The sequence below is a fragment of the Zalophus californianus genome, chromosome 4 (assembly GCF_009762305.2).
Source record: "Zalophus californianus isolate mZalCal1 chromosome 4, mZalCal1.pri.v2, whole genome shotgun sequence".
Lineage (NCBI taxonomy): Eukaryota > Metazoa > Chordata > Mammalia > Carnivora > Otariidae > Zalophus > Zalophus californianus.
Window position 1 is genome coordinate 108,574,057 of NC_045598.1, and position 27,180 is coordinate 108,601,236.

General features: G+C 38.4%; 1 protein-coding gene across 8 annotated transcripts in view; it reads left to right on the plus strand.

Moving 5' to 3' along the window:
* Nucleotides 1–27,180, plus strand: part of SPIDR (scaffold protein involved in DNA repair) — a 563,099-nt gene that overhangs the window by 41,064 nt on the left and 494,855 nt on the right. For 5 of the 8 annotated variants that reach the window (XM_027596436.2, XM_027596446.2, XM_027596452.2 and 2 more), the window contains exons 2-4: nt 1,730–1,885; nt 2,735–2,801; nt 16,221–16,384. The exons of 1 other annotated variant lie outside the window; for it this stretch is intronic. In XM_027596436.2, coding sequence (XP_027452237.1) covers nt 1,730–1,885; nt 2,735–2,801; nt 16,221–16,384 — 387 coding nt within the window. Of the gene's footprint in view, nt 1–1,729; nt 1,886–2,734; nt 2,802–16,220; nt 16,385–27,180 lie in introns of those variants that run through there. 2 more of the 8 variants (XM_027596476.2, XM_027596467.2) reach the window with 2 other exon arrangements.

Here is a 27,180-nt window from a genome sequence, read left to right on the forward strand (position 1 = left end):
TCTTGGTTTTCATCTTCTTCAGGGATTGCTATTATCTGTGTGTTGGATCACAAGAGAGACTTGACTGATCACTCTGTTTCTCTTGAATACTTTTACTTTCTTCATTGGAGGTGGGTGAACTTTAAAATTTCTTACAACTTTTTTAAGATATTATCTGTGATAGCTACTTGCTCTTGGATTCCTTCCAGTTTAGTCTTTTTTTCCTGAGCTGATTTTTTTTCCCTGTTGAGAGAATATTTTATTTTTGTTTCAAGTTTTTATTTAAATTCCACTTAGTTAGCATACAGTGCAATATTAGTTTCAAGAGTAGAATTTAGTGATTCATCACTTACATACAATACCCCCAGTGTTCATCATAAGTATTCTTCTTAATCCCCATCACCCATTTAACCCTTTCCTCTACCTATGTCCCCTTTAGTAACCCTCAGTTTTTTCTCTGTAGTTAAAAGAGTCTGTTTTATGGTTTGCATCTTTCTTTTTCTCTTCCCCCCATGTTCATCTGTTTTGTTTCTTAAATTCCACATATGACTGAAATCATATGGTATTTGTCTTTCTCTGACTGGCTTATTTCACTTAGCATAACATACTCTGGCTCCATCCATGTTGTTGTAAATGGCAAGATTTCATCCTTTTTGATGGTGGAGTAACATTCCGTTGTATGGATGTGTGTGTGTGTGTATGTGTATATATATGTGTGTGTGTGTATATATATATTCATTTCATTGTATGTACATTGTATATCATGTATATAAACCACATCTTTATCCATTCATCTGTGGATGGACATCTGGGCTCTTTCCTTCAGCTGATTTTTTAACTTTATTCTACTGCTTAAGTTTTGTTACTTCATTTCTGACTTTTTGTAATCTAAATATGTTGTCTTATATTGAAATAGTAGGTTACACTTTTTCTGTTCTATCAACATGTCTTTAGTATGCTTTCTTTGTGTGTTGGAATGTTATTCTGCTCCATTCCGTTTTTTCTATTTATAACTTTGTATTGGATTTAACCTTGATCCCTTTCTATTGCCTATTTTTATGTTATGGTTTCTGTGCATTTTTAGAAGACGGCAGGATTCAAAATAGCTTTGATAATTTCTGTTGTTTTCTTGTAGTTTGCAAAAATATGGCCACATGTTTATTTGTTATTTAGATATTTTCTGGCTTGGTTCCATTCCTCCACTCCATCTGGACCTTTTCTTTTCTTTGTCTCTACCATCCCTGTGCTGCTGAGCAGATTGCACTGCCAGCAATTTCTCTGCAGTGTGAGGCCCGGTCCAGGAAGGTAGTCCTGGCTGACCAGTGCTGAGTGTCCTAGACTGCTCCTACTCCTTTGGATCTTCTTGGGTGGAACCCTTGTCCTCATCCTGTTTCAGGTACCATTTCATTCTCAGCTTGCCTGCTCCACTTCCTAGTGAACACCACATGTCTATGTACTCAGATCCTCCTTTGCTCCTTCACTTCTCTCAGGTTTGCTCTCAGATAGAATCATATGCAGGACTTTTGGAGGGTTGAATATTTGTCCTCACCTATTTGTATTTTGGAATTTGTTCTCTAATTGTACATGTTTATGTGCTTTCTTGTTACTTTTTTTTTTTACATGGGGATTCAGAGACATTCAAAACCTATGCCTGGGTTTCCACAGTGTTAATTGTCAACTTAATGTATATTTAATGAAGTTTATTTGAATTTTGTGTTTTGTTTTTTTTCTTTAAAAACCATCTCTACAGAGAAAAAGAAATTGGGATATAGAAAACCCATCCTTTCCAGGAGGGAGTCCACTGAAGTTCAGAAGAGCAGGTCTCAGGACAGTGGGGGCAGTTGCTTCCCTCTCTGAAGCATGGCTCAGATGTGGAGAAGGATTTCAGGACACTTCTGAGACTCTGGTAGGGTAATTATAAAAATTATAAAATTGTTTTCCTTGAATGCCAAAGGATACTTAGATTCCTGAGTGTTTAGGCCACTGTAATTATATTTCTTTGGCATTCCCTTCCTTATTTCAGGACACAGTAATTCGTACAGTCGTCTTTTTTTTTTAAATCAGAGAGTGAGAGAGAGTGAGCACAAGCAGGGGGAGTAGCAGGCAGAGGGAGAAGCAGGCTCCCCGCTGAGCAAGGAGCCCGATGTGGGGATGTAGGACTGGATCCCAGGACCTTAGGATCATGATACAAGCCGAAGGCAGCTGCTTAACTGGGTGAGCCACCCAGGCATCCCGGTAGTCTTCTTTTTTCAACCTTGCATTCCCTTAGTAATTGTGGCAAGTTAGTAATCACCTCTTTATGCCAGGCCCAACCTTTGTACTTCTTTGTAAATGTAGGATACACACTGAGAAGTTTCTTAGAAGATGAAATTTTTGAGCATCCTACTCTTCACATGAAGTATATTTATGAAATGCTTGTATACTCAGGATCTTTTGGCAACAAGATATTCTGGTTAATATTTGTATATATGCTAATTTTGAAATACTTATAGATATGTACAAAATGGAATACTGTTATAAACTCTTAATGGTTAGTTCTCTGTTTAGATTCCTGGTAGAATATAAAAATACATTTATGTATGTATGAGGAGTATGTGCTTTGGGAATACTTATTGGTAAATATAAATAAAAGAGAGGCATATTTTAAGGATGGTATAGTTTAAGGTTTTGAGTATTTTACAAAATATTTTTGGTTTTAGCCCTTGTTCACATAAATTACTACATTATCATTATTATTATTGTCATCTTCCTGCAGTCATTAACAGCTGAAAAGGAGATTGTTACAGAAGAGCACCTCGAATTATCCCCTCAACCCAAGAAAGGTAATATTTTGTTGATTTCTTGACAGAAATGGTATAAGGCTAATATATCCTTCTTTGATTTATTTGCATAGTTTGGGTAGACTATATATTTATGGTTTAAAAACATCAAAATGTAAAAAGGTAATTTTTGAGAAATCTCTCATCTTTGTCACTATTTACCCCATTTTTTTTTCTTGCCTCCTGTAGATAATTATTAAAATTTTTTGTGTGTCCTTCCTGGGTTTACTGTTATCATCAGAGCCCAGTAGGTTAACTTAGGCTCACAGCTCCAGGATTTTAAAAAATTCTGATTTGGAAAATAACGGTTATGAGCTATGATAAAAGACTATAGTATTTCAGGCAATGAAATTCTTACTTGGTGAATTAGTTAGGGAAGGCTTTCTGATACAGATAGTAGGAAACTTTTAGAGTGTTTGAAGAAATGGGGTTGAATTTATCTCCTGCAATAAGAAGTTCAGGGAGTCAGATGTGTTCTGAGTTCTGCGACCTTAGTGTGGAGTTTGTTCTTGCAGTCATGAGGTGGAAGCTAAATTGTCTGGGCCTACTTCTCAGGAAGACTGTAGGTTCTGAGGATTTTCTCCAGGTATACTTTTCTTCTGGGAAGGAATTCCATCGAAGGACCTCTACCTTTGGCCAGAACCTGTTATATAGGGTCGCCTCTACTAAAGGGACTTCAGTGAAGTTAAAGATTTTTAAATATCGATGTTTTTGTTAGTAAGGAAGAAAACGGGGTATCAGGGAGGCTGCTGGCTGGCTCTGCTTGCTACACTCAGTGGGGTAGGCAGGGAAAGTCAGTGCTTGAGACCTTAGGGATCTCCTTTGCCCCTAGGGGTCCTGACTGTGTGATCTTGGGAAAGAAGCTAAACACACTAAGCCTTAGTTTCTCCATCTGGGAAATGTGTATAAGAATGTGTGCCTCATTGGGTTATTGTTAACAAAAAGAAAGTAATAAAATGTCTATTTCAAAGGCTTGCACTTAGTAGTTGCTTAATAGATGGCAGCAAATGCTGTTATGTCCGATGGCAAAAAGAGCTATGTGAAAGCTTGCCAAAAATTCTGCGGAGTGGGAAAACTTTCTGTGAATAAGAGCTATATAAGTATTTCTTTTTTTTTAAATTTTTTATTATGTTATGTTAATCACCATACATTACATCATTAGTTTTTGATGTAGTGTTCCATGATTCATTGTTTGCGTATCAGACCCAGTGCTCCAGGCAGAACGTGCCCTCTTTAATACCCATCACCAGGCTAACCCATCCCCCCACCCTCCTCCCCTCTAGAACCCTCAGTTTGTTTTTTAGAGTCCATAGTTTCTCATGGTTTGTCTCCCCCTCTGATTCCCCCCCTTCATTTTTCCCCTCCTGCTATTTTCTTCTTTTTATTTATTTTTTAACATATAATGTATTATTTGCTTCAGAGGTACAGGTCTGTTATTCAACAGTCTTGCACAATTCACAGCGCTCACCATAGCACATACCCTCCCCAGTGTCTATTACCCAGCCACCCCATCCCTCGCATCCCCCACCACTCCAGGAACCCTCAGTTTGTTTCCTGAGATTAAGAATTCCTCATATCAGTGAGGTCATATGATACATGTCTTTCTCTGATTGACTTATTTCGCTCAGCATAATACCCTCCAGTTCCATCCACGTCATTGCAAATGGCAAGATTTCATTCCTTTTTTTTTGATAGAAGTATTTTTTTATTAGGTAAATTTAATGACCTTTCTGGCAATAAAAATATTTAAATTTGAATTCAAAACCTTTTTTTAAACACACACAAATTCTAACCTGAATTAAAAATGTACAATAAATTTAAGGCTAACGGTTATGCCTATTATAAAATAGCTAGTGAAAGATGAAGCACCAGATTCTTAATAAAATTATTGTGTTTTTACCAAAGTATACTCTGAAATTCTGAACCAAGATTAAGTAGCTTAAATTACTGTTTATTTATTTATTTTTTTTCATTTTTGGCTCAGCATATCTATTGAATGCCTCTGCATTAGGGTAGGACCCAGAAACTGCATTCATATTGTAAGTAAAACAATGTGTCTTTTTCTTCAGCTTCTGTAATTAGTAATAATTATAGACTTCTATGAGCTTAAGAGATATTCTGTACATGTTTCTTTACACAAGAGGAAAAGCGTATATTTTCTTTGACAATCCCTGTTCCCACTTTTTTCTTTTTGTATTATGTTAATCACCATACATTGCATCTTTTTTTTTTAACATATAATGTATTATTTGTTTCAGAGGTACAGATCTGTGAACCAACAGTCTTAAACAATTCACAGCACTCACCATAGCACATACCCTCCCCAGTGTCTATCACCCAGCCACCCCATCCCTCTCACCCCTCACCACTCCAGCAACCCTCAGTTTGTTTCCTGAGATTAAGAATTCCTCATATCAGTGAGGTTATATGATAAATGTCTTTCTTTGATTGACTTATTTCGCTCAGCATAACACCCTCCAGTTCCGGTCACGTCATTGCAAATAGCAAGATTTCATTCCTTTTGATGGTTGCATAATATTCCATTGTATAAATATACCACCTCTTCTTTATCCATTCATCTGTCGATGGATATATTGGCTCTTTCCACAGTTTGGCTATTGTGGATATTGCTGTTATAAACATTGGGGTACACATACCCCTTTGGATCCCTACATTTGTATCTTTGCGGAAAATACCCAGTAGTGCAATTGCTGGATCGTAGGGTAGCTCTATTTTCAACTTTCTGAGGAACCTCCATATTGTTTTCCAGAGTGGCTGCACCACCTTGCATTCCTACCAACAGTGTAGGAGGGTTCCCCTTTCTCTGCATCCCCACCAACATCTGTCATTTCCTGACTTGTTAATTTTAGCCATTCTGACTGGTGTGAGGTGATATCTCATTGAGGTTTTGATTTGGATTTCCCTGATGCCGAGCGATGTTGAACCTTTTTCATGTGTCTGTTGGCCCATTTGGATGTCTTCTTTGGAAAAATGTCTGTTCATGTCTTCTGCCCATTTCTTGATTGGATCATTTGTTCTTTGGGTGTTGAGTTTCATAAGTTCTTTATAGATTTTGGATACTAGCCCTTTATCTGATATGTTATTTGCAGATATCTTCTCCCATTCTGTCAGTTGGCTTTTGGTTTTGTTGACTGTTTTGCTGTGCAAAAGCTTTTTATCTTGATGAGGTCCCAATAGTTCATTTTTGCCCTTGCTTCCCTTGCCTTTGGTGATGTTTCTAGGAAGAAGTTGCTGCGGCTGAGGTCGAAGAGGTTGCTGCCTGTGTTCTCCTTTAGGATTTGGATGGACTCCTGTCTCACATGTAGGTCTTTCAACCATTTGGTGTCTATTTTTGTGTGTGGTGTGAGGAAATGATCCAGTTTCATTCTTCTGCATGTGGCTGTCCAATTTTCCCAACACCATTTGTTGAAGAGACTGTCTTTTTTCCATTGGACATTCTTTCCTGCTTTGTCGAAGATTTAGTTGACCATAGAGTTGAGGGTCCATTTCTGGGCTCTCTATTCTGTTCCATTGATCTCTGTGTCTGTTTTTTTGCCAGTATCATACGGTCTTGATGATGACAGCTTTGTAATAGAGCTTGAAGTCCGGAATTGTGATGCCGCCAGCTTTGCTTTTCTTTTTCAACATTCCTCTGGCTATTCAAGGTCTTTTCTGGTTCCATACAAATTTTAGGATTATTTGTTCCATTTCTTTGAAAAAAGTGGATGGTATTTTGATGGGATTGCATTGAATGTGTAGATTGCTCTAGGTAGCTTTGACATCTTCACAATGTTTGTTCTTCCAATCTATGAGCATGGAACGTTTTTCCATTTCTTTGTGTCTTCCTCAATTTCTTTCATGAGTATTTTATAGTTTTCTGAGTACAGATCCTTTGCCTCTTTGGTTAGATTTATTCCTAGGTATTTTATGGTTTTGGGTGCAATTGTAAATGGGATCGACTCCTTAATTTCTCTTTCTTATGTCTTGTTGTTGGAGTATAGGAATGCCACTGATTTCTGTGCATTGATTTTATAGCCTGCCACTTGACTGAATTCCTGTATGAGTTCTAGCAGTTTTGGGGTGGAGTCTTTTGGGTTTTCCACATACAGTATCCTGTCATCTGCAAAGAGTGAGAGTTTGACTTCTTTGCCAATTTGGATGCTTTCTTTCTTTTTGTTGTCTGATTGCTGAGGCTAGGACTTCTAATAATATGATGAATAGCAGTGGTGATAGTGGACATCCCTGCCGTGTTCCTGACCCTAGGGGAAAAGCTCTCAGCTTTTCCCCATTGAGAATGATATTTGCTGTAGGTTTTTCATAGATGGCTTTTATGATATTGAGGTATGTACCCTCTATCCCTATAGTCTGAAGAGTTTCAATCAAGAAAGGATGCTGTACTTTGTCAAATGCTTTTTCTGCCTCTATTGAGAGGATCATATGATTCCTCTTCTTTCTTGTGTTAATATATTGTATCACGTTGATTGATTTGCGGATGTTGAACCAACCTTGCAGCCCAGGGATAAATCCCACTTGGTCATGGTGAATAATCCTTTTAACGTACTGTTGGATCCTATTGGCTAGTATTTTGGTGAGAATTTTTGCATCCATGTTCATCAAGGATATTGGTCTGTAATTTTCCTTTTTGATGGGGTCTTTTGTCTGGTTTGGAGATCAAGGTAATGGTGGCCTTCTAAAACGAGTTTGGAAGTTTTCCTTCCATTTCTATTTTTTGGAACAGTTTCAGAAGAGGTATTAATTCTTCCTGAAATGTTTGGTAGAATTCCCCTGGGAAGCCATCTGGCCCTGGGCTTTTGTTTGTTGGGAGATTTTTGATGACTTCTTCAATTTCCTTAGTGGTTATAGGTCTGTTCAGGTTTTCTATTACTTCCTGGTTGAATTTTGGTAGTTGACACATCTCTAGGAATGTATACATTTCTTCAGATTGTCTAATATGCTGGCATATAGTTACTCTTAATATGTTCTTATAATTGTTTGTATTTCTTTGGTGTTGGTTGTGATATCTCCTCTTTCATTCATGATTTTGTTGATTTGGTCATTCCTCTTTTCCTTTGATAAGTCTGGCCAGGGGTTTATCAATCTTGTTAATTCTTTCAAAGAACCAGCTCCTAGTTTTGTTGATCTGTTCTACTGTTCTTTTGGTTTCTATTTCATTGATTTCTGCTCTCATCTGTATTATTTCTCTTCTCCTGCTGGGTTTAGGCTTCATTTGCTGTTCTTTCTCCAGGTCTTTTAGGTGTAGGGTTAGGTTGTGTATTTGAGACCTTTCTTGTTTCTTGAGAAAGGCTTGTATTGCTATATCTTAGGACTGCCTTTGTTGCATCCCAAAGATTTTGAACAGTTGTCTTTTCATTTTCATTGGTTTCTGTGAATTTTTTTAATTCTTCTTTAATTTCCTGGTTGACCCATTCATTCTTTAGTAGGGTGCTCTTTAGCCTCCACGTGTTTGAGTTCTTTCTGACTTTCGTCTTGTGATTGAGTTCTAGTTTAAAAGCATTGTGGTCTGAAAATATGCAGGGAATGATCCCTGTCTTTTGGTACCGGTTGAGACCTGATTTGTGACCTAGGTTGCGATCTATTCTGGTGAATGTTCCATGGGCACTAGAGAAGAAAATGTATTCTGTTGCTTTGGGATGGAATGTTCTGAATATATCTGTGAAGTCCATTTGGTCTAGTGTGTCATTTTAAAGTCTTTATTTCCTTGTTGATGTTTTGCTTAGATGATCTGTCCATTTCAGTGAGGGTGGTGTTAAAGTTCCCCACTATTGTTGTATTGTTGTCGATGTGTTTCTTTGCTTTTGTTATTAATTGGGTTCGATAATTGGCTGCTCCCCTGTTAGGGGCATAGATAAAATTGTTAGGTCTTCTTTTTTTTTTTTTTTAAAGATTTTATTTATTTGACAGAGACACAGAGAGAGAGGGAACACAAACAGGGCGAATGGGAGAGGGAGAAGCAGGCTTCCCACAGAGAAGGGAGCCCAATGCGGGGCTCGATCCCAGGACCCTGGGATCACGACCTGAGCTGAAGCAGACACTTAACGACTGAGCCACTCAGGCGCCCCTACAATTGTTAGATCTTCTTCTTGGATAGACCCTTTAAGTAGGATATAGTGTCCTTCCTTATCTCTTATTACAGTCTTTGGTTTAAAATCTAATTTGTCTGATACAAGGATTGCCACCCCAGGTTTCTTTTGGTGTCCATGAGCATGGTAAATGGTTTTCCACCCCTTCACTTTCAATCTGGGGGTGTTTTTGGTTTTAAAATGAGTCTCTTGGAGACAGTATATCAACGAGTCTTATTTTTTTTCCCAATCTGATAGCCTCTGTCTTTTGATTGGGACATTTAGCCCATTTATATTCAGGGTAACTTGAAAGATATGAATTTAGTGCCATTGTATTGCCTGTAAGATGACTGTTACTGTATCTTGTCTGTGTTCCCTCTGGTCTATGTTGCTTTTAGCCTCTCTCTCTCTTTTTTTAAAAGATTTTATTTATTTATTTGTCAGAGAGAGAGAGACAGAGCACAAGCAGGAGAGTGGCAGGCAGAGGGAGACACAGAGTCCCCATTGAGGAGGGAGCCCAATGTGGGACTCGATCCCAGGATCCTGGGATCATGACCTGAGCTGAAGGCAGCCGTTTAACTGACTGAGCCACCCAGGCATCCCTTAGCCTCTCTCTTTGCTTAGAGGACCCCTTTCAAGATTTCTTGTGGGACTGGTTTCGTGTTTGCAAATTTCTTTAGTTTTTGTTTGTCCTGGAAGCTTTTTATCTCTCCTTCTATTTTCAATGACAGCCTAGGTGGATATAGTATTCTGGGCTGCATATTTTTCTCATTTAGTGCTCCGAATATATCATGCCAGTGCTTTCTGGCCTGCCAGGTCTCTGTAGATAGGTCTGTTGCCAGTCTAATGTTTCTACCATTGTAGGTTACATATCTCTTCTCCCGAGCTGCTTTCAGGATTTTCTCTTTGTCTCTGAGAGTTGTAAGTTTTACTGTTAGATGTCGGGGTGTTGACCTATTATTATTGATTTTGAGAGGGGTTCTCTGTGCCTCCTGCATTTTGATGCCTGTTTCCTTCTGCAGATTAGGGAAGTTCTCTGGTAATTTGCTCCAATATACCTTCTGCCCCCCTCTCTCTTTCTTCTTCTGGGATCCCAATTATTCTAATGTTGTTTCGTCTTATGGTATCACTTATCTCTCGAATTCTGCCCTCCTGATCCAGTAGTTGTTTATCTCTCTTTTTCTCAGCTCCTTTATTTTCCATCATTTGGTCTTCTATATCACTAATTGTCTTTTCTGCCTCATTTATCCTAGCAGTTAGGGCCCCCATTTTGATTGCACCTCATCAATAGCCTTTTTGATTTCGACTTGGTTAGATTTTAGTTCTTTTATTTCTCCAGAAAGGGTTTCTCTAATAACTTCCATGCTTTTTTCAAGCCCCCCCTAGTATCTTTAAAATCATCATTCTGAACTCTAGTTCTGACATCGTGCTAATGTCTGTATTGAGTAGGTCCCTGGCAGTCGGTACTGCCTCTTGTTCTTTTTGTTGAGGTGATTTTTTTCCATCTTGTCGTTTTGTCCAGAGGAGAATAGATGAATGAGAGAACAAAATGCTAACAGGGTAACAACGTCCCCAGAAAATATACTCTAAACAAATCAGAAGAAAATCTGAAACCGGGGGAAAAGAAAGGGAAAGAAAGAAAAAAGAAAAAGGAAAGAAAAAGAAAAGGATAAAAACAAACAAAAACAGAACAAAACGAAAAAACAGAATACGATCAGATATGATCAGGCTGGTTCATAGATCAGGGCCACAAAGTAGATTTTGGGTGTATTTTGGTCTGGTAGAAGAAAGTGCCTCCCAAAATTTTAAAGAAAGAAAAACTTATATATGTACAAAAATAAGGTTTAATACGATGAAAGGATGGAAAATGACTGTAAAGATGACAATTGTAAAAGATTTTATAAAAGGAATTGATAAGTTGTTTGAAAAAAGGAAGAAGAGTATTTAAAAAGAAAAGAAAAGGGAGAGAATGTGATCAGGCAGGAGACTAGAATTAAGCCTTACACTAGAGATTTAGGGTATATTTTGATTTATTAGAAAAAAGTATCTCAAAATTTTAAAGAGTGAGTAACTCTTATACATATGTCAAAAATAGGGGTAATTATTATGAAGGGATAGATTATGACTCAAAATAAAAAATAAAAATGTTTTTTCAAAAAGGGATTGATAAGATGTTGGTTGCAAAAGGGAAAGGGAGAAATTCAAAACAAAAAAAGTTAAAAAAAAATTAACTTTGAAAGACTGAAGAATCATGGGAGAAAAGCCAGATATCTATGTGCAATGTTCCCCTAGTGCTGGAGTTCTTCCGTTCTCATTGATCGGTAAACTTGGTCTTGGCTGGCTGTTCTTGCTGATCTTCTGGGGGAGGGGCCTTTTGCCATGTTTCCCAAATGTCTTTGCCAGAGGTGGAATTGCCCCGCCCTTGGTGGTTCAGGCTAAGTAATCTGCTCGGGTTTGCTCTCAGGAGCTTTTGTTCCCTGCAGGCTTTCCATACAGCTTTTGGGGGTCGAGAGTGAAAATGGTGGCCTCCCAATCTCCACCCCAGTGGAGCTGAGAACTCGGGGCCCCACTCCTCATTGAGCCCCCAGAGAAAAGCAGTCAGTCACTCCTGTCTCTCCAGGCTCCTCCTGCATTCCCTGCTCCCCCGGCCTGTGACTGAGCGTTTGTATCTCTGGCAAATGACCCCGTGTGGAGTCTCCCATCCCTGCGGTGTGCTCCCGTGCCGCTCCTCCTGGGGAAGGGGAGTCACCCTGTATCTGCCACTTGTTGGGTCCCTGCTGGAGGAGCAGTGGCCCAACTGTGCCGTGGATCATGGTTTATGGCAATCCTGAGCTGAGAGCCCACTCCTCTGCTCTGTGTCTGCAGCAGGCTTCCCTGTTCTGAAACCTGGGAGCTCTGCCACACTCAGGCACCCTCGGTCTTTCTTTGACCCCAAGGGTCCAGAGTCCACACTCTCCCGCGAGGGTTCCACCCACTGCTTAGCCACTGGAGCGACGTCCCTCAGCAGAGCCGACTTCTAAAAGTTCCCATTTTGTGCTTCACTGCTCTGTCACTTGCCAGTAGCGGCCAACGGAGGCCCCCTCCTCCACCATCTGTCTTCCTGAATATCGCCTCAGATTCACTTCTCCCCATGTCCTACGTTCCAGAAAGTGGTTGCTTTTCTGTTCAGAGAGTTGTTGCTGTTCTTTTGTTCGATCTCCTGTTGAGTTCGTAGGTGTTCAGAATGGTTTGATCCCTATCCAACTGTATTCCTGGAATCATAGGAAATCCAGGTTTCCTACTCCTCTGCCATCTTGCTCCTCCCCCCAGAAACATTTTGTCATTTAGAATTTCTCACAACAACTCTAAGAGATAAATATAATATGTATTATTTTTACAGCTAAGAACTTAAGCTTGAACAGTGGAATTGGTTCAGATTCCACTTAGGGTTTCTCTTGTATAATGCTATACCTATATTGCCCCTTGCTGACCTGTTTTCCTTAAATATTCTTACAGTAAATGTGTGATAGTAAAATAACACAAGTTGCTGTTCTGATGGCATTTTATATTGTGTTTTTGACAGTTTAAAGCGACGTTTCCCAACCTTGTCACTAATGCCATTTGGGGCCAGAAAATTCTTTGTTGTGTGGAGCGGGAGCTTTCCTGTGCAGTATCAGGTTTTTAGCAGCATCTCTGGCCTCTGTTCACTAGTGACAGTAGCTCCGCTAGCCCCAGTTGGGTTTTTTTTTTTTTTTAAAGATTTCATTCATGTATTTGTCAGAGAGAGAGAGAATGTGCGTGCACACAAAAGCATGGGGAGCGGCAGGGAGAGGAAGAAGCAGGTTCCCTACTGAGCAAGGAGCCCTTTGTAGGACCCTGGGATCATGACCTGAGCCAAAGGCAGACGCTTAACCGACTGAGCCAAACAGGCATCCCTCCCCCAGCCTCAGTTGTGACAACTAAGGATATCTCCAGATGTTGTCAGATATCCGCACAAGGACAGAATCATTCTGAGTTGAGAACCAGACTTAGAATTAAGAAAATCATGTTCTTTTACAGATTTTAGAAGATATAGCTCATCTAGAGTATTCAAAAGTCTTAATGCTTTCAAAATAAGCTTCATGTGAGTTGGTTACTTGGTTAAGGGTAAGTTTATACAGACAACCCTGTGGAAGGTGATTATATACCTTTGGCCACTTTGTATGCCATCTTGGTAACTACCCATTGACATTCTAGTAATAAACAGGTGAGGTGGTATTTTAAGGTTATACATAAGTTCACAGGGCTTATTTTATTAATTCAACCATATTAAATGAAATTCATTGTTATGTAACTCTTGATCTTTACACATCTAAGATGTTTTAAAAATTATGTTTTTTTATGGGTGAATAGTATGCTTTGTTAATTATTCAAGCTGCTATTAACAAAAAACTGTCTGTGTCTTTCTCTATTAAAAGACATAGTAGTTTTCAAAATTCTAAGAATGGAAAGGTGCTTTGAGCTAATTACTTTGAAATGAGTTAACGAATTGTTGACTTTTAGGTAACAAGTAAATGATCCCTTGGAGTGTATCTAATCATGTGTGTTAATTGCTGGCTTCTCTTCTCTTCTCTCTTCCATTTCCCTCTCCTCCTCCCCTCACTCCTTTTTACCATTAATTACTGTTTATCAGTTTCTTGTTTTACCCCAGACACTTGGCTGGACATTATGTATATTATTTCCTTTTATATCTACTACATCCTGTGAGCTGAGTACCCTCGTTTTACAGAAGGAAATTGGGACTCAGAGAAGTCAAATCACTTGCCCAGAGTCACATAGTTAACAAGTGTGCCAATTAATATTTATAGTCAGGGATGTCTAACTTCAGTGCATGTGTGCTTCAGCACTGTTCTGGTGCTTAACAGATTTGGCCTCTTAACAGAATTGCCAGGTGAGTTTTAAACACAATATACCCAGACCTCCTTCCAGCTGTATTGGATAGAGTCTCTGTGTCTTCAGGCCCAGAATTGAGATTGAGAGGGAAGAGCCCTGAATTAAAATTGTCAAAATCTTTTTTTCTTTAAAAAAAATTTCCCCCCTCCATTTGTCCTTTACATAACTTTGAAAAAACTTAACTTTTTGGAGACTCAGCTTCTTCATCTGTAAAATGCAAATTTTAGTCTAACAGTAATTATCTCGCCTACTTCATAAAATTATTGTGAAGAATGAAAGGTCTTACTAGTTTGCGTTGGTATGTCATTTTATTTTATTTTATTTATTTATTTTTTTTTATAGATTTTATTTATTTATTTGACAGAGAAAGCGAGAGAGGGAACACAAGCAGGGGGAGTGGGAGAGGGAGAAGCAGGCTTCCTGCCGAGCAGAGAGCCTGATGCGGGGCTCGATCCCAGAACCCTGGGATCATGACCTGAGCCGAAGGCAGACGCTCAACGACTGAGCCACCCAGGTGCCCCGATATATCATTTTATAGCACTCAGCAACTGCAGTATAAATGTTATTCATCAGTGGGCTTCTCCAGGGTAGGAACAGTGTTCTGTATTATCTCCTGTGTTTGTTTATTTTGGTATTGTAAGTGTCTAGGGTGGTGTAGTAGGCCCTCAGTAGGCACTGATTTTATTGAATGAATGAGGAATGAATAAACAAATGCTACAAAAATATAGTAGCTCTGGGGGCACTTTCATTCCTCAGAACTCTACCTTTCCCATGGTTTTCTGCTGTGATGCTTCAGCAGCCTGGAGAATTTCTTTAGGTATTCCATTGCCTGGCTTCCATGAGTAAATGTGTTGTTACATGTAGTTTTTCCCTGCCATTCCCCTAATGGTAAGAGTGGCTCCTGCAGTTATTTTACTGCCATTATGTATCTGCTTCTCTCAGACTGGTCTGATCTCTATATAATCACTATAGTGGACTTTTATCTTCTGGAACAACAGTATCAGATAAAAGAAGACTTATATTTTTGTTTGCTTTATTCCATACTTTTACCCTTAGCTTAAATATTTCTTGTCTTTTTTGATTTTTATTTTGAATTCCCTTTCAGGTATTAAAGCTAGTAGGTTATTTTATTTTTAATATTACTTCTATCTCAGGGCGCCTGGGTGGCTCAGATGGTTAAGCATCTGCCTTCGGCTCAGGTCATGATCCCAGGGTCCTGGTATCGAGCCCCACATCGGGCTCCTGGCTCAGCAGGGACCCTGCTTCTCTCCTTCTCCCTCTGCCTCTCCCTGCTCATGCTCTCTTTCTGTATCTCTGTGTCTCAAATGAATAAATAAAATCTTTAAAAAAATATATTACTTCTATCTGGAAATAAGATTGTTGCTATTAGACGGGCCAAGATATCTTACTAGCCCTCTTTAGTTGTGAAGTAGCTGTGAGGGAATACTTGGGCTTTGTACGCTAGGAGCAGTTTATGTTATATGCCTCATAGATACCTCAGAGATTAATTTATCCTTAATAACTACATTTATTTCATTAAAATAGATTAAATTTGGTTATTTGGTATATGAAAATAATTTAACTTCCAAATTAAATTTTGCAAAAGTAACACCTAGATAACAATGTTTATAAAGTAAACTAAAAACTAAATTTACTTGTTTTACTGATGCAAAATCTATTAAAAAAGTTTTAGGTGAAAATCCTTTAAGAAGTCTGCTAATAGGAGACTGATTTAAAGGGCACCTGGGTGGCTCAGTCATTGAGCATTTGCCTTCGGCTTAGGTCATGATCCTGGGGTCCTGGGATCAAGCCCTGTGTTGGGCTCCCTGCTGGGTGGGAAGCCTGTTTCTCCTCTCCCACTCTGCCTGCTTGTGTTCCCTCTCCTGCTGCCTCTCTCTCTGTCAAATAAATAAATAAAATCTTAAAAAAAAAAAGGACACTGGTAAATAAACTGTGGGTCAACTATGCAGTGGAATGCATATTCCTACTATGTTGTAGGAAAGAATGAGGATACTCCCTGTTATTGATACAGAAAAACTCTGTTAAGGAAAAAAAAAATCAAAGTGTATCAAAAAGGAGGAAAAAATTATAGTATATTTTATTTGCTTGAACATGCTGGAAAAACTCAGGAAAGATACAAAAATAACTAATAAAAGTAGATACGTAACCTGAGATTTGGGGTAGGGGAAACAGGATGGCTAGAGATAAGAGTAGGAATAGAGTTTTCAGTCTTAATACCTATTTTAAAAATTACTCAGCATTATGGATGTTTTCAACTACTGAGAATAAAGAAAGTGTATATATATATCCTGTGTCTGTTATATATATAGGATATATAAAATTGTTATATATATATATATGGATATATAAAATTGTTTAAAATTGGATATATAAAGGAAATATAAAATTGTTTACAATTGTATTTTTTTAGATGAACTACAGTTTATTGACTGGGAGATTGACAGTGACAGGGAAGATACTAGTGAGTATAATGAATTTGAAGATGGTGAGAGTGTTGTGGAAATATCAGACTGTGCTTCTTGTTCAAGCACTCATTCTGTGACTAGTGAAGAGAGGCTCTCTGAGCTTGTGAAGGTAAGAACTAATTGTCTCAAAATTTTTCTTTCTGGTTATACATTTGTTAATCATAGCCTTTGGTGTTTCATTTTTAATTCCTTTTTCCAGGACAGTCACTTTTGACTCTTAGTGATGCTTTCATTCTTTACCTCCTTGTCTCTAAATAACAGGTTTATAATACACCTCTGAACATGGGTAACCATCTCCTCACCCACTCCCTCCACCTGCTACACATTGAACTTTTCCCATTCCTCCATTCTCTCAGGACACATGTATCATGGTTTGGTTAGATTAGTATTCAGCATTGCATAATATTCATAAAAGGCAAATATTAATTATGATTATTTTCCTTCACAACTTTTCATTTTCCTTGGAGTTAATTACTTTGGGTTTTTGTTTGCCTAACTTTATTTATTGTTAATAAAACTAAGTTTTTGCCATTGTTTAGCTCTCCTGTTAAGGTTTTTCAGGCAAAGTAGGCATTCTAGCAGTTTTGTCTTTTTGGAGAACTTGTTCCCACAACCTCCTAGCTGCTCTAATTTGAACTTATCCTCTCTGCTTTGTGGATGTAGCCATCCTTAGGTCTCTCTTCATCATCTTCCTGGTAATTCCCTTCACTTCTCTCCAATGTGGAGCAACTTTATCCTGGATTCCATGTCTTCCTCTTTCTTGGTTTTCACACTCAGTATGATTGAGCACATCTTCTAATAGCTTTCAAGAGAGGATTTATGGAAAATAAATGGCATGTCAGAAGATGCAGTTATCACACTTTGATAAGTGGATGGCAATTTATATAGAATTTTAGGTTGGAAATTATTTTTCTTCACAATTTTGAAGGCATTATTTCGTTGTCTTCTAGTTCCAGAGTTGCTGTCAAGAAGCCTGAAGCTCTTCTCATTCTTGATTTTTAAAAAAGATTTATTTATTTGAGAGAGGTGTAGGGAGGGGCAGGAGAGGGAGAGAGAGAATTCCAAGCAGACTCTGCTGAGCACAGAGCTCAATCCCAGGAACCTGACATCATGACCTGAGCTGAAATCAAGAGTCAGCTCCTCAACCGTCTGAACCACCCAGACTTCCCTCTCATTCTTGATTTTTTAATATTTTCTCTTTATCACTTCTTTTAAGCAGTGTGATTGTGATTATACCTACATGTGGTATTCTGCTTGGAGTTTATCAAGTTTTTTGAATATTTGATGAATTGGGTCCAAGCCCTTGCTGAGGTTTGGTAATTCGCTAGGAGGACTCTCAGAATTTAGTGTACAGTCATACTCAGGGCTATGATTTATTATAGTGAAACAATACAAAGCAAAATCAGCAATATTTAAGAGTCCTATTGTAGTGGAGTCACACAGGATATGCTTAATTGCTCTAGCAATGAGTTTTGACAACCTCTGTAAAGTGTTGCCTGCCAGGGGAGCTCATTGGTGACTCAGTGCCCAGAGTTTTTATTGGGGGCTGGTAAAGTAGGCACTCCTTCTGCCTTGCATGTTTTAGAATTTCAGATTTTAAGAAGGCAAACAGGTATTCAGCCTAAGCCATATTGTTTGCACAGTTTAGGCAGAGGGAGCCGCTCTTACCATTAGGGAATGATGGTAACTCTCCTGATGTCTAAATAACCAGAGGTAGGCAAGGACCAACATTATAAGCAGGCCTTTCTAAGGATACCCATCTTAGGTCAGCTTTGTTAACTCTCTTCTTCACATAATGGATTTAAAGTTTTAATCACATTTGGAAAGGTTTTTGCCTTCAACATTTTTTTTCTGACATCCCTTTTCCTTTCCTTTTGGAATACAATTATAGGTACATTAATGAGGCTGCTTCATGTTGTATCATGGGATCATTGATGCTGTGTTCACCCCCCTTTCATTTTTAATGGTTTCTATTGCTATATTTTTCAAGTTTAATATCTTTTTTCTCTCAGTGTCTAATCTGTTAAACTATCCAGTGTATTTGTCATCTCTTAAAGTTTGATATGAATCTTTTTATATTATCATTCTTAACCTCATATTTTTTTCTATGTTTTGAAAATATGGAGTATAATTATAATAGTTGTTTTAGTGGCTTTTCTGTAAATCTACCATTTGTGTTATTTCTGTGTCTGTTTCTGTTGATTAATATTTCTCTTCATTGTAGGTTATATTTTTCTGCTTCTCTGCATGCCTGAAAATTTTTGAGTAGATACCAGACATTGTGAATTTTATATTGGGTGCTGGATTTTTAAAAATGTCTTTAAATATTTTGGGACTTTATTCTCAGGTACAGTTATTTTGGAGACAATTTCATCCTTTGGATGTTGCTTTATGATTTATTAGATGGGTCTGGAGAAGTGTTCAGTATTATGTCCCATTATCTTTTTGAGTATTCTGCTAATGCTCTTACTTTTCCAGTCTGCCTGGCAAGAATAGCTGCCATGTCCTGACCCTGTGTGAGCACTGGGTGCTGTTCTCCAGATGATTCTTCCCCTTGTATACTGATCGCACATGCTGATCAGAAGTCTGCTGAATAATTGAGGGGGGATTGCTATAGTTTTCTAAGTAGCTCTGGTTTTTCTGTTACTCCATCCTGTGAACTCTAGCTACTTTTGTGGACTCTCAGTTCTGTCTCTTCCCAGGGGTTCCACCTCAGTTCCCCTTTTCTACTGTGTGGTTTGGAAATTTTTTTAAGAAAGTAAGCTAGGGCAATTGTGGAACTCAATTTTTATTTCCTGACTTTCAGGGATTATGTTTTTGCCTGATGTTCAGTGTCTTAAAAACCATTGTTTCATGTATTTTGTCTGCGTTATTCCCTTCCTTCCCTCCCTCCCTCCTTTTCTTCCTTCCTTCTCTCCTTTCTCTTTCTCTCTCTTTTGTTTTTTGTTTGTTTTGGTGTTTTAAGTGGGTTCCATTTGCTATCATTCCATCTTGGCTACCTTCCTGATCTTTCATGCAATCCAGCACATGATAAGATGCTCATCATCATTAGTCATCAGGGAGTTGCAAATCCAAACCATGATGAGATACCACTTTATACTCATTAGGATGGCTATTATCCATAAATGGAAAAAAAATGAGAAATTGGAACCTTTGTACATTGCTGGTGGGAATGTAAAATTGTACAGCCACTGTGGGAAAGTTTGATGGTTTCTCAAAAAGTTAAACATGGAATTACCACATAATTCAGCAATTCTACTTCTGGATATATACCCAAAAGAATTGAAAGCAGGGACTCAAACATTCTTGTACATCGATGTTCAGAGCATCATTATTCACGCTGGCTGGATGGTGGAAACAACCCAAATGTCCATCAACAGATGAAAAAATAAACAAAATGTTGTATATATGTACAGTGGATTATGATTCAGCCTTAAAAAGGAATGAAATTGTGGGATGCCTGGGTGGCTCAGTTAAGTGTCCAATTTTGATTTTGGCTCAGGTCATAATCTCAGGGTTGTGAGATCAAGCCCCACATTGGTCTCTGCATGGTGGGCATGGAACCTACTTAAGATTCTCTCTCCCTCTGCCCCTCCCCCTTCTCCTCTCTCTCTCTCTCAAAGGAAAAACAAGAATGAAATTCTAATACATGCTACAATATGGATGAATATTGAAAACCTTATTATAGATAAAATAAACCAGACACAAAAGGACAAGTGCTGTATGATTCAATTTATATGCAGTACCTAGAATAGGCAAATTCATAGAAACAGAAAATAGAATAGAGGTTACCAGGGGCTGAAGAGTAAGGGGAGTTATTTTTAAATGTGTACAGAGTTTCTGATTGGGATAATGAAAAGGTTCTAGAAATGGTCAGTGGTAGTGGTTATAAACATGAATGTACTTAATGCCACTGAGGTGTACACCTAAAAGTGGTTAATATGGTAAATTTTTTGCTATGTATATTTCACCACAATAAAAAAATGAAAAAATATATCTTTATTTTAAAATATTTTTCTACCATTAAATTTTATGTTTCTGAGGACTTTTTATTGTTGATATGGTAAAAATGTTTCTAGAGAGAATGCTAGATGATAAAGCAAAAGACTTACTGTACATGCAGTAAAATCTTAACTCGAGGATCCCAAAGGACCATTGAGAATCCCAAGACTACTACCAAAACCCCTTGGAATAAATCATATCTAATTAGACCAGGAAGTGTTGTGCCATGACCTAAAAGTTTTTCTTGACCTTTCAGTATAGGGACTAGACTAGTAACCCTTATTTCTATGAACTTCTTCAGTGTGAAAGAAAACCTTCTGTAATAGCATGGTCTTACTTTAGTACATAACACATTTTAAGATTATTTATTTGTCAGAGAGAAAGAGAGCACACCAGCAGGCAGAGGGGCAGGCAGAGGGAGAGGGAGAAGCAGACTCCCCACTGAGCAGAGAACCTGACGTGGGGCTTGATCCCAGGACGCTGGGATCATGACCTGAGCTGAAGGCAGATGCTTAACCAACTGAGGCACCCAGGCATCCCTTAAAGTTTTTGTTTTTAAAGATTTTATTCATTTATTTAACAGAGCACAAGCAGCGGGTGTGGCAGGCAGAGGGAGAGGGAGACGCAGTCTCCTCACTGGGCAAGGAGGAGCCTGACGCGGGGCTCGATCCCAGGACCCTAGGATTATGACCTGAGCTGAAGACAGGTGCTTAATCGACTGAGCCACCCAGGCGCCCCCAAATTTTTTCTTAATGTTAATTGTGGTGGTGGTTTCAGTGGCTGAAATACCTGTTACTTCATGCGTGTGGCTTTTTAAAGCGCCTCATTTCTGTTGAGAAAGATGGGACTTTTGTGCAGAGCTTCATATCATAGGCTACTTGTTTTTATAATTTTAGAGTTTTATCTGATATTTCATGAGCAGGTTCTGTACTTATAAGAAGGCATTTAATAAAATTTATGAATTTCTTTTTCTTATTTTGAATAGAACAAATGATGGATTTGTTCTCATCATAGGTTATTGCCATCACTAAATAAAAAATTTAATATTTTACTCTTGTCACAAACTTTAATTTTTTTATTAGAAAATAAGTTTATTAGAACTTTTAATTTTTTTCTTGGCTTTTTTTGAGAGAAATATTCTGTGAACTGAGGATATGTTCATCCTTTGAAAGCTGCTGTAAATTACCATGACTATGAGAAAGACTAATGCTGCATAGATCAAGGGTGCTGGGTGATTGGCTGCGTTCACTACCTAACTGAGAAACTCTTGCATTCATGTTTTATAGTGCTTTCAATTCAATTCATACCTTGTTAAAATTACAAATTACAATATGACACAGACTTTTCAGGGAAGCTCTTGAATAATATATACTTATAAAAAGTAAATGGTAAGCATCCATAGCTCTCTAAAATGTAAACAGCATATCTCTGGGTAGTAGAATTATTGGAGAAGTTTATTTTCTTCTCTGTTGCATTTATTTCACAATTTAAATAAAAAATAAGAAAAATATAGCAGTGAGTGGCTTTTTCCTTAAAGACAAAACAGAGAGGGGCACCTGGGTGGCTCAGTTGGTTAAGCGACTGCCTTCAGCTCAGGTCATGATCCTGGAGTCCCGGGATCGAGTCCCACATCAGGCTTCCTGCTCAGCAGGGAGTCTGCTTCTCCCTCTGACCCTCTTCCCTCTCGTGCTTTCTATCTCTCATTCTCTCTCTCTCTCAAATAAATAAATAAAATCTTTAAAAAAAAAAAAAAGACAAAACAGAGAAACAGATCACATATATTGAACATATATACTGGGTCTTATATTATACTAATTGCTTTATGTACATGTATTAGTCTGTTTGAGCTGCTGTAACAAAAATATATAGGCTGGTAGCTAAAACAACAGAAATTATTTCTCACAGTTTTGGAGGCTGGAAAGTTCTATGATCTAGGTGCTGGCAGATATGGTGTCTATTGAGGGCCCATTTCCTGGTTCATTGAAGGTTGTCTTCTCACTGTGTCCTCACATGTTGGAAGGGGTAAGGTATCTCTGGGGCCTTTTTGTAAGGGTCCTAATCTCATTCATGAGGGCCCCACTCAAAGTCCCTGCCTCTAAATACCATCACATAAGGGATTAGGTTTCAACATTTAGTTTACAGCACTACATTTTCCATTTAAGCCTTAAAACAATCTTGTGAAGTAGATGTGGTTATACCCAATTTTCAGATAAGGAAACTATTAGAAAATATAATTGTAACTGCAAACAAGTTACTTATTAAATAGTAAGGCATCAGTGATTGAAATCTTGCCATAGAAATATTCAGGTGTTAGTTGAATGCCTCCCAATCTACATTGATTTTTTTCTTATGTTGGAAGAAGCATGCAAATGGGCAGAACTTTGAAAGATATGGTCATAGAAAAGAGAAGAACTTGGCTTGCTTTGTATTTAAAAAATTCAAGACTTCTTCCATGTAAATTGTCATGAAGTATACCTTTTTAATAAAAGGTATATACTTAATAAACTTGTTCATTAAAGCATAACATACTACATTGTCATTTGAAATAAATAAATTGAATCCATTGACTCAGAAATGAATTTCTCTAAGTAGACATTGAGAAGCATTCCTACAATATAACAAAAATCCTTTTGGATTTGTGATCTAATCACAGTGGTATTCTCTATGGCCTTAATTCCTGTCTCCTTTTCTTCCATTCTCTTCCTCATATGGGAACAAAGATTGTGATTTTATTTTCTTCTCAAGCAACATTTTCTTCCAAGTGCTGATAACTGTTAAATCTTTCTATAACCCAGTTGCTGTCCTGAATTCCATGTGGGTTTACAGCTGCCTAATGACATCTTTGCGTCAATGTTCTAAAGTTACTGTAAGTCAGAGGGGTCCCAGGCCATATCCTTTCTTTTCTTTTTAATGCAAGCTCATCCTGTTTGTGTGTTTTTGGTCTTAGTTAATAACTTTCCTTTTTCACTGCCTGAATCTGTTTTGTTACCGGGTCATGCAGATTTGACCTTATCTAAACTAACATCCTCACAACTTCTGCCCTAAATGGTGCCCTTTCACCTAGTCTCTGTATTGTTTCAGTAGCGTCATAATTAATTTCTTAGCTTATGTCTTTTTAGTAGATTTATCTTAATAAAAATTATGACTTTATCACTCACTTACTGAAATACTTTTGATGGTTCCTCATTGCTCAAAAGTCAAGGTCCATATAACTTAACCTTCACAGTTTAGCCACAGTTCCCTCAAGTGAATGAGGCAGAGTATACACTGTCTGTTTTTATTTATATATAGTCCTTAAAAATACAAATGATTCTATAGTGACAGGAAGCAGGTCAGTGGTTGACTGGGCTGAAGGTAGATGGGGGAAGGAAAGTGGGACATGAGGAAAGTGGGGCTGATGGAAATATTGATTATCTTGATTGTGGTAATAGTTTCAAAGGAATGCACACATGTCAAAACTTGTCAAATTGAATATGTTCGGTATGTGTATTTTAGTATGCTTAAGTTAATATACTTCAGTAAAACCGGTAAGTTTAAGTGCAAGAAAGATGTAGTTCCATGTGCTTATGATATAATTTTCAAAATACCTTTTTAAATGACAAAACAGGATATAGAATAATTGTATAGAAAAATGGAAAGAGTTTAGAGGAGTTAAGATGGCAGAGGATTAGGAGGACCCTAAGTTTGTCTTGTCTCTTGAATACAACTTGGTAGTTATCAAACCATTCCGAACACCTGGGAAATCAATCAGAAGTCTGAGAGAACAAAAACTGCAGTTCTCCAAGTAGAGAAGTGACCACCTTTTGGAAGGTAGGAAGTGCAGAGACTTGAATCCTGTGTGATATAGCTGTGGATATGATGGCGGCAGGGAGAGAGCCTGCTTATGGAAGCTACCACAAAAGTATTATAAGCAGTGGAGTGCAAAATTGGAACTTTTAGAAGTCAGGTACAGTGGGGGAATGTGCCTCGCTTAAAGGTGCTCAGGTGGCAAAGTGGGGTGGAATCCCAGGTGTGATACCGTGGTCTGAAGATCCTCGGGTTGTAAGAAGAATGGGTGGCACCTAAGTGCTGCACTGTTCTCAGGGATAGGAGCATGGAAGCTGGCTGAGAACAGTGAGTCTAGGTGCCACCTTTCTGCTCTCTATTGCCATAAACCATGAACTGCTGCGTGGTCATTCAACTGCTTTTCCTGGGATGGGTCTGCAGAGGCCTGTCAAGACTCTCGCCAGGGAATCACTGCAGGTCTGCCATAGGAGTCCCTAAAATTTGGAGTTTTGAAACTCAGGTGCATTCTTGAGATAAAAAAGCTTGGACAACAGGCAGGGTGAACACAGACTTCTGATGGCAACTGGGTAGACAAGAGTGATTGATTGCTCTTCTGTGAGGGTTCCCTGAAGAGTGGGGGAATGCGAATTTTCAGCTCCAGGGCTAAAGTGGGGTGCTACCATATTCATCCCACACGCCCATCAGTACTGAAAGCCTTCAGGGAGCAAAACAGGGCCACCTGGTGGAGTCTGGAGCTGCTTACACCAAGCCCTGCCTCCTTGCCTCCCTCCCACCCCCCCAGGGCAAATCCACCTGAGAATCAGTGCAACAGGCCCCTCCCCAAGAAGACCAGGACAAACAACTTGCTTACACTAAGTTTACTGATTATAGAGGGCTACAAAGCTTCAGCTCTAAGGGAAAATAGTATCTAGCCTCCTTTGGACTTTTATTCTTTACTTTTTTTTTTCATTTATTTTCTTATTTTTTGCAATTCTTTTTTAAAAGTTGTTTATATTTTTATTTTTGTTTACTTTCATTGCACTTTATTTTTATATTTCTTTGGGATCTAGATTCTTTTATTTTTTTAAGATTTATTTATTTATTTGAGAGAGCAAGCACAAGTGGGGGGAGGGACAGAGGGAGAGGGAGAAGCAGAGTCCCTGCTGAGCAGGAAGCCTGACATGGGGCTCGATCCCAGGACCCTGAGATCATGACCTGAGCTGAAGGCAGAGGCTTAACTGACTGAGCCAGCCAGTGCCCCATCTTCCTTTCTTTTCTGGACAAAATGATGAGATGGGAAAATTCATCCCAGAAGAAAGAATAGCAGGTAGTATTCACAGCCAGAGATTTAATCAGTATAGCTAACTAGAATTTAAAACATGATTACAAGGATACCAGCTGGGCTTGAAAAAAAAAAAAAACATAGAAGACACTAGAGAATCCTTTACTGCAGAGATAAAAGACCTAAAATCTAATCAGGCCAATTAAAAATGCTCTAACCAAGATGCAGCTACAAGTGGAGGCCATAAAAATGAGGACAGATGAATCATTGGAGTGAATCAGTGATATAGAAGAGAAAATGAGGAAGCAGAAAAAAAGAAGGAAACAGGTAATGGATCACAAAGGTAGACTTAGGGAAATCAGTGACGTATTAAACTATTATAACATCCGTATCATAGGAGTCCTAGAAGATGTAGGGAGAAAAAAAGGGACAGTTTATTCAAACAAATTACAGCTGAAAACATCCCTGACCTGGGAAAAACACAGACATCAAAATCCACAAAGCACAGAGAAATCCCATTAAATTCAAAAAGAGCCAAACATCACCAAGGCATATCATAGTCAAATTCACAAAGTAGACAGGGAAAGATTCCTGAAAGCAGCAAGATAAAAAAAGTCCTTAACCTACAAGGGAAGACAGATCAGGTTCCCAGCAGATCTGGCCACTGAAACCTTGCAGGCCAGAAAGGAGTTGCAGGAAATATTCAATGTGATGAGTTGGAATTATTCCAATGTTCCAATATTCAATCCAGCAAGGTTTCATTCAGAATAGAGAGATAAAGAGTTTCCTAGACAAAAAATAAAGGAGATTGTGACCACTAAACCAGCCCTGCAAGAAATACTAAGGGGACCATAGGAGTGGAGAAAAAAAATACCAAAAGGAACAAAGACCAGAAAGGACCAGAGAACATCATCAGAATCACCAACTGTACAGGTAACACAGTGGTGCTGAATTCATATCTTTCAGTAATCACTTTTAATGTATATGGACTAAATGCTCCAATCAAAAGACACAGGATATCAGAATGGATTAAAAAACAAGATAATCTATATGCTGCCTACGATAGACTCATTTTAGACCTAAAGATTGAAAGTGAGGGGAGGGAGGGATAACCCATCTATCATGCTAATGGATGTCAAAAGAAAGCCAGAGTACCCATACTGAGATGAGACAAACTAGATTTTATTTTTTTTAAAGATTATTTATTTATTTATTTGAGAGAGAGAGAGAGAGAGAGAGAATGAGAGATAGCACGAGAGGGAAGAGGGTCAGAGGGAGAAGCAGACTCCCTGCTGAGCAGGGAGCCCAATGTGGGACTCGATCCCGGGTCTCCAGGATCATGACCTGAGCCGAAGGCGGTCGCTTAACCAACTGAGCCACCCAGGCGCCCTAGACAAACTAGATTTTAAAACAAAGACTGTAACGAGATGAAGGGCATTATATCATAATTAAGGGATCTCTCCATCAAGAAGATAATTGTATATATTCATGCCCCCAACTTGGGAGCACCCAAATATATAAATCAATTAATAAACAAACTCATGGATAATAATACAGTAATAGTAGGGAACTTTTACACCCCACTTACAGCAATGGACATTAAGCAGAAGATCAACAAGGAAACAAGGGCTTTGAATGACACACTGGACCAGATGGACTCAACAGATACTTTCAGAGCATTTCATCCTGAAGCATCAGAATGCACATTCTTTTTGAGTGCATACAGAACATATCACATACTGGGTCACAAATCAGCCCTCAACAAGTATAAAAAGATTGAGGTCATACCATGCATATTTTCAGACCACAATGCTCTGAAACTTGAAGTCAGCTATAAGGAAATATTTGGAAAGACC